This window comes from Brassica rapa, chromosome A09 (genome assembly GCF_000309985.2).
Source record: "Brassica rapa cultivar Chiifu-401-42 chromosome A09, CAAS_Brap_v3.01, whole genome shotgun sequence".
NCBI lineage: Eukaryota > Viridiplantae > Streptophyta > Magnoliopsida > Brassicales > Brassicaceae > Brassica > Brassica rapa.
In genome coordinates this window covers 23,813,729-23,827,870 of record NC_024803.2, presented here as the reverse complement: position 1 = coordinate 23,827,870, position 14,142 = coordinate 23,813,729, and the positions used below count along the sequence as shown (strand labels likewise).

The 14,142-nt window shown below is 35.7% G+C and overlaps 2 protein-coding genes and 1 long non-coding RNA gene across 3 annotated transcripts in view; 1 reads left to right on the top strand and 2 right to left on the bottom strand.

Moving 5' to 3' along the window:
- LOC117128145 overlaps positions 1-14,142 on the bottom strand; it is a 734,122-nt gene that overhangs the window by 59,942 nt on the left and 660,038 nt on the right. The gene's annotated exons all lie outside the window — the stretch shown is intronic.
- On the top strand, positions 58-11,516 carry LOC108869728. The gene is made up of 2 exons (XR_001956073.2): positions 58-10,703; positions 10,790-11,516. It is a non-coding gene; the product is annotated as an uncharacterized LOC108869728 (long non-coding RNA).
- LOC103840005 (dihydrolipoyllysine-residue acetyltransferase component 5 of pyruvate dehydrogenase complex, chloroplastic) lies at positions 11,311-13,696 on the bottom strand. Its single transcript, XM_009116486.3, has 6 exons — positions 12,730-13,696; positions 12,239-12,430; positions 12,069-12,156; positions 11,923-11,993; positions 11,721-11,804; positions 11,311-11,634 (listed from the first exon to the last, which is right to left on the bottom strand). The coding sequence occupies exons 1-6, from the start codon at positions 13,555-13,557 to the stop codon at positions 11,530-11,532; spliced, it is 1,368 nt and encodes a 455-aa protein (XP_009114734.1). The 5' UTR covers positions 13,558-13,696; the 3' UTR covers positions 11,311-11,529.

The window sequence follows — 14,142 nt, the reverse complement described above, 5'->3', positions numbered from 1 at the left end:
CATTTTACTACGTACATGACCCATTTAGTTAATCATTAAAAATTATTTTATGCTTATTTAAGGAAAACAATGGACTGAACTTAAAAAATTACCATATCAGATTGTCAATCGACACTTCCAAATATTCCATTCAGTGTTGTGACGAATAGAAAGGGTGTTAGGGTTAGGAAAAGCAAATATGTTGGTGCAATACATGTTCTCGCTAGGTGATTTCAATAGCTTCTAAATAAATCTTAGTTGTATCGATCTCTTGTAAAATTTTCATACAATATTAATTAATAAAATCTTACACATACTGAATTGTTTCTCAATTAATATATAGGAAATTAGAGTAATTACATAAATCAACATAATAAGTCTTATTCATTTACAATATATTTATAGTAAATAAATTAAAATAATCATTTTATTTATTTCATATAGTATATATATTGACATAAATATATAGTATATTTCAATATAAATATTTATTATTGAGACTTCGTACTCATATGGTTTTATTAAGATTTGTATATTTGAAGACCAAGAAAATGTGAAGAATATACTTTCTCTCTCCAGATCACTTTACCTCTCTAAACCTCTTTCTCGACTAAAAATTATGTTTGTCTCCGGCGAGTTCATGCTTTTCTCTGTCGACGAAGGGCTTTTTCCTCTTCCACGTCTCATGGTTTTCTCTTTGTCCCATCTCTCCTCCTCCGTCTCCCTCCGATATGCGTGTATTCCTCGAGTTTTGAGCTTCGCCGGTGGATGTTCCTAGGCTGAATCCGGTGGCTGTTTGAATTGCTGGTGAGACTACAAGGTAGGTGTAGCAGCGGTGGGAGGTTCGGGTTGGCTTTTTGGGTAGGGATTCACTGGCTATCGATCCCCCCCCTTTCAGATCTCCAGCGAATTCCGGTGTTTTGCGGCGTGTGGCTTGGTCAGGAGGCTCCTCCGCCTAGGATCTGTTCGTTTACCTTTTAACTCTCTCTCCTTGTTATCCCGGCGGAGTGTTTCCGAGGCGCGTGTTTGCTTCCTTTGCGTGGCGTCTTGTCGGATGGAATTCTCGATGTCCAATGGTCAGTAGGTACGTGGTGGTGTATCATCTTCGGCGCGTTTGTAGGATTGCTCGGGTTCGTCGCGTGTCGTCTCCGGTAGTCTCGCGCTTTGGCGCGTGCTTCTGCGTCTTGGTATCTGACGATAAGTCATCTATGGCTTGGGTTTGAGCCTTGCTCGTGGTGCTACCTTGCTTATCCTCCTCCAGTCTCGGCTCTCCTCTTTAGCTCTTGTGGTGGTACATGTCGCGAAGGATCTCGTTGAGGCGTCTCCGGTGCCTGTTTCAACGGATGTGCTTCATTGTCTTCATTTTCAGTTCCGTTTTAAGCCGGTTAGTTGCTCTGATTCTCAAAGACTGTCCATGTCAAGACTCTCCTCTCCGCTTGGTCTTTTGGTTAGGTTGCGTCTTGTGTATCCATGTGCGTGAACATATCATCCTGGTGCTGGAACCAATCGCCCAGGCAAGCTGTGTTCTAGTGGATGTGTTCTTCTGGCAAGACTGGTGGCTCAGGGGTGCTAATTGTGGAGTGGCACTCGCTATTCAACCCGTTTGTTCAGGTATTTCTTTTTATTTTACTCTTTTCGAACTGCTCTGAAATCGTCTAAGAACGAGCCTCAGTCGGTTCGTCGGATACAAACTTCTGGAATCCTGGTCTGGTCAAGGTAATGGAAGAATAGATAGAATTGTTGAGGATGGTGGTTCCCCTTAACACTACGGGCAGTCTCGATTCTATTGGTTTGCTAGTCTGTAAGAGAAAAAGAGCCTTGTGTGGATTGAGGTGTGTCGGCGCTAGTTCTCAGCGCTAGTTCTAAGAGCAAGCTTGGATGCAATGGTCGACTATATTTCGAGTTAGTTGGCATCGTTGGCCCAGGCCTTCTGGTATTGACGGGAATTGGTAACGGTACTCCGAGCCATAGGTTTTTCCCTCCCTCTGTAATTTAGTTTTTTTTCTCCTTGTGCTTGAGTGATAAACCTAATCTATTCGTAAGATCCACTGTTTATTAGAGGACTAGCCGGAGGTCTAGTTTGGTTCCCGTTTATACGGGTTGATAACTTAATATTAATATTTTAAAAAAAAACCTTTGTATACTTGATGTAATAAAAAAATTTGAACCATTAATCCCAAAATTTTAGATATGATATTTTTGCGAGGCAAATTTCAAAATTAACAAATTTATGTATTTTTAATAGTACATAGTTTATTTTAAACAATATTAATATATATATATATAATTTAATATGAATATCTATCAAATAAAAATGCATATTAAAACGATTTTATGATCATTGTATCTTGCTATAACAAAAAAAAATTAAGCCATTGATTACAAAATTTTCAAAGGGATTTTAACATTTTTGTTGTTTAAAGTCGTTTTAACAAAATTCAAAATATAGCATATAAGAAAAAAATCTATTTTTTTATTATTATATGGTTAATGTGATTGTTTAAGTTTTTAATAATATGAAACTAAACAAAAATTAGGAATGATACAGAAATTATTATCAAATATTTATTATTAATAATCATTAATTACCATATATATGTTAATCATATTAGGTAACTGTATCATTTATTTAAGGAAAAAATACAAGATTTTTATACTTTGGGTTAATATAATGTTCCTTACCAATAGGATTTTTGACCTACAAATTATTCAATTGATATGATGACACATAAGCCAAATTGACATATTAATTAAGTGACATGTCATCAAATCTCTTTTGTAATTAGTACAGAATATAGGTTACAACTTTTTAAATTATTTTCTTTTGTTTTGAGCAACTTTTTAAATGATTTTTAATTAATATATAGGGGATTATGTTTTACATTATATAATCAACATTTGTTAGAAAAAAATTTAGAAAAACATTTATCAAATGCTAATGCTCTCTAAATGGTCTTTGATCAATGTTCTCATATGAAGCTTTTAGTAGAGAATTTGTATTTATAATTTATAAAATTAAGTAATTTTTTTAACCAACCCACTCATAACAAAACAAAACAACACAAAAACTCAGTCAAATTTACTAAAACTAAGAGAGAAGACGTCACAAGAAAACTTAGTCAAATTAATAAAATATCAAACTTGAATTGTAAGTGAAAGTTGAAATTTTAAATATCATGTAAGTTAAAAATTATAACTTATGATCTAAAAAGACACATTGAACCACCTGACTTGATATTATTGAAGTTACTTAACACTTTTGAAAGTTAAAAACACACATTAAAGTTACTTAATACTCTTGAAAATCTAACATAGAAGACCTCTTAAGAAGTCTTCTCGGATTAGCTAGAAACATTAGTAAACATAAATGTCTAAAATCTCATAATTATCACCAAATAAGTTATGAAATTCATCCAGGAGCCCCAATATTGACTAATACACATGAATTAATAAGAAAATATTATAAAATTATTTTAATTGAAGAGAAAATGAAAGTTTATTAAAGATTGATGAAGAATTCTTCTATTTAGGTCATTTTGCAATTGTAAATTTATGAAGGAAGACTTCTTAAGAAGTCTACTCTACAGAAGACATCTTCAGAAGTCTTTCTTTGTAAATATTGGCTTACTTTTGAATTTTTTTCGAAAATGCCAAAGAAGACTTCTCGAGAAGTCTTCTCGGATAAACATGTTAGTTTGCAACTGGCCGAAGTTTGTCAAAAATTTGACTTTATAGAAGTATTCTCAATGTCGGAAGAAGTCTACTTGGGATACTTATGCAATTGACTATATTTGAATTTTCCGACGGAAGACTTCTAGAGAAGTCTACCAAAGGTTTGACCAAAACCCGAAATAAAATTTGAAGTCTTCTTCCAGCTTCTCATTAATAATAAATGTATTACTGCTTTTTTTCAATTGCAAAAGTAACCTATGCATACTTCTTGCGACAGTGAGAAGACTTCGGGAAAACTTTCAGAAGACTTCTATAGAAGTTTTCCCCGAAAAGACTTCCCGAAAAGTCTTCTATAAAAAGTCAAATTTTTGACAAACTTTGGTAAATTGAAAAACTAACATGTTTATTCGAGAAGACTAGTCTTCTCTAGGATTTTTTGTTTTTTTTTTGTTCTTAATAAAAGAAAGTTAGAAGACTTCTAGGGCAGTGTTTTTGATGGAGAACACATCTAGCGAATTCTTCTGAAAGTGTTCCCGAAATCTTTTGAAAGTCTTCGCGAGCAGATCTGAGAAAACAAACGATTTCATACCTTGAACATGTGAGTTGACTTGCTTAACTTCTCCAAACACCCATAACTTCACTACAAAAGCTACCAAGTCGTTAATGACCACAATCATGAGCTTCATTGTCTCTATGAACCTTACAAAGCTTGGAATCAAAATATTGGTTTTTTGGATGAATTTGAAGAGAGAGTGAAAGAGATGTGATTTGTGTGTATAAGTAACTAGGGTAAACCCGCCCTACGGGCGGGTGTGATGATTAATGGTTTTTAAAATTAAAATATTTTTCATTGTAATGTTTATTTTACTTTTATTATAAAATATTTATAACAAAATTACTCAGAACGATAATTTAAAGTTCAATACATAAATCAGGAATAAATTTGAAGTTCAATACATAATTGGAAATTATTTTTCTATCTTATACATTTGTTTGTGAATTTATTTGTTACTCTTTTTTTCTCTTATACATTTTCTTTCAAATCTATTGATTTAGATAATATTCAAAGTGAATCGATGTAAAACTTGTTTTATAAAATTAGCTAGATAGTATAACAATCTAATATTTATTGTTCCTATTTAAAAATATACATACTTTTTAAAAAAATTAAATAAACTATATCATGCAAACTAATTAGATTTTAACAAATATTATTGCTAGTTCTTAGAATATGATTGTTTTTATTTTTATTTAATTTATTTTTAAAGAATATTTTTTTACATTGGTTGTATTCAATATATATATATATATTTAATTTATTATTCACTTTACAAATTTTGACCATATTTTTATTATTAAACAATTTTATTAGGTAATCTTAATTTATTTTAATAATATATATTTCATTTAGAAGATATATTGTGTACCACAATTTTGGATCAAGTAACATTTTGAATCACTTTTTCAAATAGAAAGTTTGAACGTTAAAAAAAAATAAAAATATATATATATATATATATATGCTATGTTTAATTCATGTAAACATACAACATACACTATGGAGTGACAGTCTATGGGTGGAGGTTGATGTCGTAGATTGATCGTCTGTTGCAGCTATGGCTATAGATTGCTTCGATAGTGTTCCGTACCGTGGTGCGTGAGAAAAGGGCCACCCGTGAGTTAATGTAGACTTAAATTTCTTTAGGGGACTTCCCAGGTGAGAGAGACTGTGGTGGATCCATGTTGATTTCTGCAGAAGTGTTTCTGAATCTCTGATGATGTATGGTTTCTGAGAGTTGTGGTATTTATAGGTGAGTGGTGAGTGGTGAGTTACAGTTACGTTTTTGCAACTGGTTAGTTGTCTTGAGTTGATAGATTCTTTTCTCATTCCATTTATAGTTAGTTTGATTGAATTAGTGGCACACGTAATTTATATTTCAATCGGTAGTTGATTGCGTCCACTTTAAATGTGTTATTAGTTTATTTATCCCTTATAGGTAAATGTTCATTTCTCTTGATGGAGGCGTCCGTATGTAAATTGTACATTGTGGGTTTACTGCTGAATTAGGTAAACAAATGTCACTGTAAGTCTGTAATAACCCTTCTCAACTTATTTTCTTTGCTTCTAAAAACAAATATCTTAACAGTGAGACATTAATATTATGTTTGTCCTTGAAGGGCAGATATCATTTGCTATATATAATCTTACTTTCATTCTTGCTACTCAAACAACTTCTTTTGCAAAGACAAAACATACAAAGCCATAAATAAACACAGAGTTACACACACATATGTATATATCAATCTTTCCATTCTTCTTCACTTTTTCCATCCCACCCATTCCTACAACACAGACAAACCAATCAAACAGATTATCACTCGTTGTTTAGTCCAATCTTGGATTTGGAACCAAAGGTCGTTCACAAAAAAGGATTTGGAACCAAAGTTGTCAGGTACATTGATATAAAGTGGTGCTTTGGAAGCTTTACCACCACGATGATGTTAGGTTCCGAGTTTTCCTATCAAGCAGCAGATTTTCTAGCGCCGCTGGAGATCCCATCAACTCTTCATGTGCATCTTGATTACAGTTTCTCCGATTAATACCAGACCCGCCTCTTCTATCTGCAAAAGTATTCAGTATCAAATATCATGAAGCATATTAGTTGAAGAAAGTAAAGGAACGATGATGATGAGTCACCCGATCCTTGGGATGCAGGACCTGACTTCTCATTAATCAAAAGTAAAGTCTGACTCATATACCCAACATCAAACAAAGTAGAGAGCCTTTTTTTTTGTGTGTGCGCATAAGATGGTGTTGGGAGATATGTGTACCTTTGTAAGCTATCAGAAGAAGATGGTCTCTAGACTCAAGGCTTGATGAAGATTCAGTTTCTGATTTTTCCCTTCAATTACCATTCATGGTCTCGGTCTTTCTCTGTAAAAAAAGAGAAAATTGAGATCAGTAAACTTGAACAGAACACAGCGAGTACAAAAAGTAAAATATTTTTACTAAAAAACATGATTCGTATGAACAGAGAATTTGGAGTTTGTTTCTCAAACCTCTCAAAGACTTTCAATTTCTAACTAAGACAACTACTAACAATATTTACATATTGACTATTGGCAATTGATGATTTTCAACGAAACATGCTCTCTTATTTATAGGTCAAGATTCACTAACATGGATGAAGGAGCGGTCGTGGATTAATGGAGTTAATGAGAAGGGTTATTAGGTTTATTGGTTCTATAACGTATTGGAGGAGATGAATCACAGGTGAAACGACACAAACATTGATCAACAGAGAGTCCTCACAAAAGCGCGTCTCACAGAAGCTTCCAGAACCTTTGTCTGTCGACCTAATTGGAGATTGAAAACACGCCGAAACCTATAAATCCAATGTCGACGTTCCTGAGGAAGATGATGGTAAATATGGGCTATGCTTTTGTTCAGCCCAAATAACATATTTCATGCTCCATAAAATATGATCTTCGTTGAAGCCCATCAGTTTCTGAATAAACGATACGGTGAGATTTGCATGCACTTGACACGTGTCGCGTTCTCAGCCTTCGAATTTCTGACGTGGATGCACATGTGGCATACCTGGAAGGGATACAAACCTTCTTTTATATATAAAGATAAGATATAAACAGTAAAAATTGAAACTTTAGTGTATTAAGAGATTCAAATTGGTTGTTCATGGTGGTTAGTGTATTGATGATAATTGCAATATTGTAAATACTTGGTGAAGATGAAGATGATAAGATAAAATATTCTTTTTTTTTTAAAGAGAGAAAAAGTAATGGCATTTTCGTCAATAACTTGAACTTCTATGGTGAATAGGAAAAAAAATAAAATTTAAAAAAAAACATAAGTTATTTTTGTGTTTGACTTGAAATTTTAGGTCATATTTGAAAAAACCCCTATATTTGTTCTATGTGATTGTCACTTATTGTATTCGTAGTAATTCAAGTTAAATCTGAAAACAAACTGTATAAAAGTTTATTCAATTATATAACGTGACATAACTCATAAAAATGATTCATGTTTCATGGCGATTTGCTCTCGGTGTTCTTGATGTGGCTCGATCCATTATCACCAGTATTAACCATTTTCTGTTTAAGTTAACCTTCCTCCAGTTTCTGGAGGCGGCATTTGGAATGGCTGTGGAGATCCGGGTGGTTTGCTGGTCTTTCATGTCCTTGGTGACTGCTTATGGTGGTCCAACACATTCTAATACCATGGATTTCACTTGTTTCTTCAAGTGTTGCATTGCTAATACTTTATGCATGTATAAGAGCATATTCTGGTCCAAGAGCAGCGGTTTTCTCTTTCCTTTCTTTCTGTATCTTCGTTCTTGGATTCAAAGGTCCTTTTCGTCTCTTGGTCATTGCACATATCTCGGCGTTGGAGGAGAGATTATACAGCCTGGTTTTTGGGTCGCTCTCCCTTGGTTATTATTGTCTCTTCGCCTTGCTTTTCTCGTTTCGTCTGGCGCTTTAATGAATGTGATGTTTACAAGCTTTGATGAGTTCATTGGTTACAAACTACACCGGATGCGACATGGAAAGTTCCCACATCCGAGGAAACAAGGTAAATCTCACCTTTTTGTGGTCTTCGTCAATGGTTGAGAACGGTAAACTGTCTTAGATTTTGGATCTGATCCAGAGAAACGCACCGAGGTTCCATTTCAGATAACATTTGTCGCAGCTTAATTTGTCTCTGTAGATTTGTCATCTAATCAGTTTGTTATGCATTTCATCTGGACTGGTTAGACTGAGACTAGGAAGCAATAAGCTAAAAGGACTGGTGCATTATGCTACGTTTCGAACTAATGCAAAATCTAACATATATAGAGATTGACAACAACTGTTTAACCGGCGGCATTTGGTAACTTTGGGAACTTGAATCTCCTGAACTTAGCAATGAATGATTCATGGGGATCATACCTCATGCATTTGGAAACCTTACCAAGCTTCAAGTGATAACTACATAAAAAAATCTTACAAGACAAATCCAAGATAAGATGAGATGAGATTGTTAAGGAACCTGTTATTCTTAGGGGCTGAATGGCAACATCGGAGACAATTGCAGTGGTCTTATTAGTAACAAAAACATATAAATACATAGATATATGTTGAGATTTTTGTTAGTGTTAACTGTGGTGCGATGCAGTTTGTAAACATTCGAAATCTTATCATCAGCAGGAACTCTCTGAGTGGATCGATACACATTCATTTTCGCAGCTAGAGCAACTTTCCACTTTGAACTTGCAAGAAAATAATCTAAGTGGTACTATACTCGACAACATTGGAGATCTCTGGATAATCTCATATAACTCCATTTCATGCAGAAATGGCTAAGAGGGAGAATTCCAGTAATGCCATGAAAGTTTCAGATATCTTTGAATCTCAGCGAGAATATCTTTGAAGGACCACTCCCAACTTCATCGTCATTGTCTCAACTTGACCACTTGAAAGTTTTTCATCTGTCAAATAACAGATTTTCAAGAGGAATCCCTGATTTTCTGATCAGCTTAATATCCTTACATAGCGCATACTCTCCAACAATCAGCTTACTGGAAATATTCCAAGGTTCACCAAGAATATTATAATCAATCAGTGGAAACCCTGGGTTCAAGTTCATAAAAGAGGATGGAGTCTCTATCCAGAAAATGTCATAAGAGAAGAGCAAACTAGTTTTGATTGTAACCTTTGTAGCCGTTGGATTTATTTCCCTTGTGGCAGTGATCATAACTGTCATCATGTGGAAACTTTTTAGGTGCTTCAAGGAATTTAACAGCATGCAAGTCGACCATGATGCAAAACGATCAAAACTTCCCAAGGTCATTCGTGGAAAGCCCTTACGTCAAACTCTCTACACATGTAGTTGTTCCTCATCCATAGAATGCTTTGTTCCAGACAATGTTTTGGAGTTACTGCAGAGCAGTCATGTCCTCCGGTTCGAGTTACTTCATCAAAAAACTTAACACAAGAGACATACTTTTCTAGCAAGCCAGCAGTGAGCAACTAGATCTAGACCTAACGAGGTTGAGCAAGCTGCATCACTCAAATGTAATGGTTCCACTAACTTAGTACTATATTCAGAATGATTCTTGCTCTTCCATAAATATGTTCACACTCGTACCCTTTACGATGTTCTACACAACCATGCCAACGATGTGATTGACTCGCCTAGCAAGTACCATATGGCAGTTAGCATAGTTCAGGGAATCTTATAAACTTAACCATATTTTAGCCATAACTATTTATATATAAATGGACTGAGCCAGACTTAGTCCATTTAATAATACTTTTCATAACACAACTAAGCAACATTATCTTATGATTTAGATAAACACAATATTTTTATTAAAATATTCAAAATACAAAAAAATATTATTTTGTGATTTTGACAAAAAACATGATTTTCGCGAGAAAATTCATTTTTAATTTTTGTTGTTTTAACAAGAAAACTTAATTTTGCGGTTTTGGCGGAAATTTTGATTTTACGGTTTTAGCTGAAAACTGGATTTCTCGATTTGGGCGGGAAAATTTGATTATGAAGTTTTGACGGAAAACTTAATTTTTTTTGAAGGAAAAACTTAATTTTAAAAACTCGTTTGAGGTTTTGACGAGAAAACTTCATTTCCATAATCAAATAAATTTCAAATTTAAAATATATTTAAATATTGTATAATAATTTTGTGAAGTAAAATAAATGGGATACAATTAAGTCCTATAAAATTTAGGTCTAATTATATTCAACTTTTTTTGAACCATGTTTCAAAAATAAAAGAGTTAGGAGTAAAAAAGATGATACAGGATTATGGCCCTGTTAGGTTGGCCTATATTAACATCCTAGCTTCTTGTATGGATCCAAATCCAACGGAAGTTATCCTATCCTTCTACTAGATCTCTCTAGTAATAAAATTATGCTCAAATCGCTCACGGATCCACTGGTAGGGGATTTGAATTGTTCAAAGTAATCGATCCTTCCAGAAGCAATAGCAGCCTCTCGTCAGTTGCAGGCACCATCGGCTACATTCCACCAGGTGAGCATATATTACTACAAAACCTTACTGAGCTTGTCAGAGAAACATGAGCTCTCTTAATCTTACACTTTTGATCTCATCATCAGAGTAAGCTTACAGAATGAGCGTGACAATGGCTGGTAACGTCTACAGCTTTGGGTGATTCTTGTGGAATTGTTAACCGGAGAGTTGGCCAAGTGGGTGCAGAGCTATTCGAGCCAACAAGAGCAGCCCAACAACATTCTTGACCTCAGAGTGAGCAAAACATCAACTGTAGCAACAAAGCAGATGTTGCGTGCTCTCAGTATTGCACATGCCTGTATAAACATCTCTCCTGGGGAAAGGCCAAAGATGAACTGTGTCCTACGGATGCTCACAAGAATCTAAGTAAAAATATAGGATGTTGCAAAATGTGTAAATTTTTGCTTGTTGCTGTTTATCTAAGCAGCATAGAGAGGATTTCCATGGCACCCCCTATTATCTGCATCTACATTACTGAGATACTCAGAAACAAGAAGAACCCAATGCATTCAAATTTGTAGTTTAAAAACTATCAGTCCATATCAGATTGAATAATCGAGCCTAAGAATACAAGATGGCTACAGATGATCGAAATAAACTATGGATATTTGTATGAAAATTCTGCAATGAAATCATATGAGAAGGCCTTTCAATGTGCCAAATGTTGCAGGAGATATCTCAAACAAACAAATGAGTATGTTCCAACATTACTCTTAGAAAAAGAAGTCGATTCTATCAACGAAACTGATTACGGCAGAAATACAAAGCTCCCATGGAATCAAAAGCGGAGAAGATTGGGTTGCAAAAAAAAAAGCAGTAATTAGGCCTAGAAAGTAAGGTCCTTTGGGTCCTCAATAATGCTGGCCAATGTTTGCAAGAACTGTGCGAGATCAGCACCATAGATAACACGATGATCTGCCGTCACATTCACCTGTGGATTTGCAAGTGAACAGTCATCATTAACAAGTTCCATGAAGACAAAAAGAGAAGAGGAACAATTTCTAGAACAAGAGTTACCTGCATCTGGTTTTTCATGCCGATGCGGCCGTCTTTAGTAGCAACCACTGTAGGTTGTGATGCTCCTACAGCCATAATCGCTCCCTTCATTGATCACAGAAGAAGAGAAAGTTAATGAACTGTTTAACCCTTTCTAGGCCAAAGAACTAGACTCAGTAGTTTGACAGAATCTGAATTTGTACATAAAAGGGAAAACACTTACAGTTCCAGGGGGAAGAATTGCATCAAACCGATCAACACCAAACATTCCGAGGTTAGAGAGAGTGAAAGTACCTGAAAATTACCCAGAAGGAATAAGAAACAAGGCTCAAACGATGTCTTTACATTTGATCAAACTATCAGGATTACCAGTGTTGTACTCCTGAGGCTGCAGCTGCTTGGCTCGGGCCTTATCAACCAATTCTTTCCATTTTCTAGACAATGAATAAATGTCAACCTGTTTACAAAATGAGTTAAGAACAATCTATTGATAACGTTACAAAGACAGAGTAAACTCAAAACTGTTGAAAAGAGCGCACCTTATCGGCGTTCTGAAGAACAGGAGTGATCAAACCACCATCAATAGCAACAGCAACAGCAATGTTGATGCTACTGTTATACACAAAACTGTTTCCATCTCTGCAGGAAGAGTTTACAACTGGATGTTTTGCGAGTGCAAGTGCAGTTGCCTTTGCTAGTAGTGCCGTCATTGTCACACCTTTAGACTTAATCTACACAAGCCAACCAAGCGCAAAAAAAAAAGATCAATAACACTTGCAGGTTGGAACCAGTCCTAATATGCTTCTCTCATGCATATCATATACACTTTTAACTATCTATCTATCTCTCATTGCAGATCAGTGAAAACCGGCTCCTATGACATTGGACTCTAACCCTTAAGCTCCAATTATACTATTCATCCCAAAGTTCAAAAACCTTTTTAACAAATTAGTTTTTCTAAATGCTTGCACTCAGAGAATAAATGGAAGATCCAAATTTTCTATCAATTTTTTTAAGAAAATGATATCACCTTCTTGTAGAGAGCATCAAGAGCATCGGTGTTGATTGTGTAACCGACTCTAAAAGTGGGAACCGACAAGCTCTCAGCCATGTTCCGACTCACGGCGGCTTGCATTGTGGTGAATGGAACCACGGAGCCGAGCTCAACACTAGGCTCCTTTTGAACAGGTGGAGGAGGAGCAGCAGCAACAGCGGCTTCAACATCTTTAGCAACAATCCTTCCCATAGGCCCACTTCCAACTAAAGCAGCCAACTCCACTTTCAACTCCTTGGCTAGCTTCTTCGCATAAGGAGAAGCCACCACTCTCTTCCCTCCTTCAGACGCCGGATGCACTGCCGACGCAGAAGCAGAAGCAGAAGACACAGCCTTCAGCGGAGGAACCGAAGAAACCGTGTCTTCAACAACCGGAGGTGCTTGGGAGACAGGAGAAGTGCCTCCACCACCAAGGGAAGCTTTAGCCCTAGCGTCCGCGATTTCTTCCTCGGTCTCAGCTAACAAAGCAATGGCGGATCCAACGGGAGCCACACCGCCTTCCTCGACCATGATTGCGGCGAGATAACCGTCGTAGAAAGTCTCCACGTCCATATCGGCCTTGTCGGATTCGACGACCACAACACTCTCCCCTTTGCTGAGCTTGTCGCCTTCGGATTTGACCCAGGACACGATTTTGCCTTCGGTCATGGTGGAGCTGAGAGCAGGCATGAAGATCTCTCGGATCTTCGCCCGGACGGTGACGACTCGTGGCTTGTTACCGCGGAAATGAGGAGCGGAGGAGGAGCAGGATCGGGTTCTGCAAGTGGAGGAAGGAAGGAACGACGTGTTGAGAAGACGAGACATGTTGAATTCGTGAATCACAATGCCACAGTGTAGAGAGTAGATAGTAGAGATGGGATTTAAGGGGAAGCGATGGATGGATGGACCGTTCCTCGGAATTATCGAATTAGTTGTCACCGGTGACAACCACTGTCACCTCTACTCTTTTCTTATTTCTCACGCCCCTTTTTCGTGTCTATTGGGCTTCTTCTGAGGCCCATTTTGTTCCTTTTTTTTTTACTATTTTAATTATACATTAATTTAACTATTTTAATTGTGTATAGTTTTTATTAAATTCTATATATCAAAAATGTTAGAAAGCCAATGAAATAAAGAATTTTCTAAGCTATTTTTGTTTGGTAAAAATTACTAATAGATAAAAAATAGAATGTTAAATATTAAACTCAATAGTTTTTTTCACATAATCTTAATTTATCTAAACAAACAGCAAACTCTTCGTTGACTAAGCTATTTAAAATTTAATTTTAGTCATCATGTATTATTGTCTATATAGGTCATGTACTGTTTACACTGAATAAGACAACGTCATTTCAAAATTTAAATCTTTTAAATTAAATACTCAAATCGTACTCTTTATAATCGTAAACC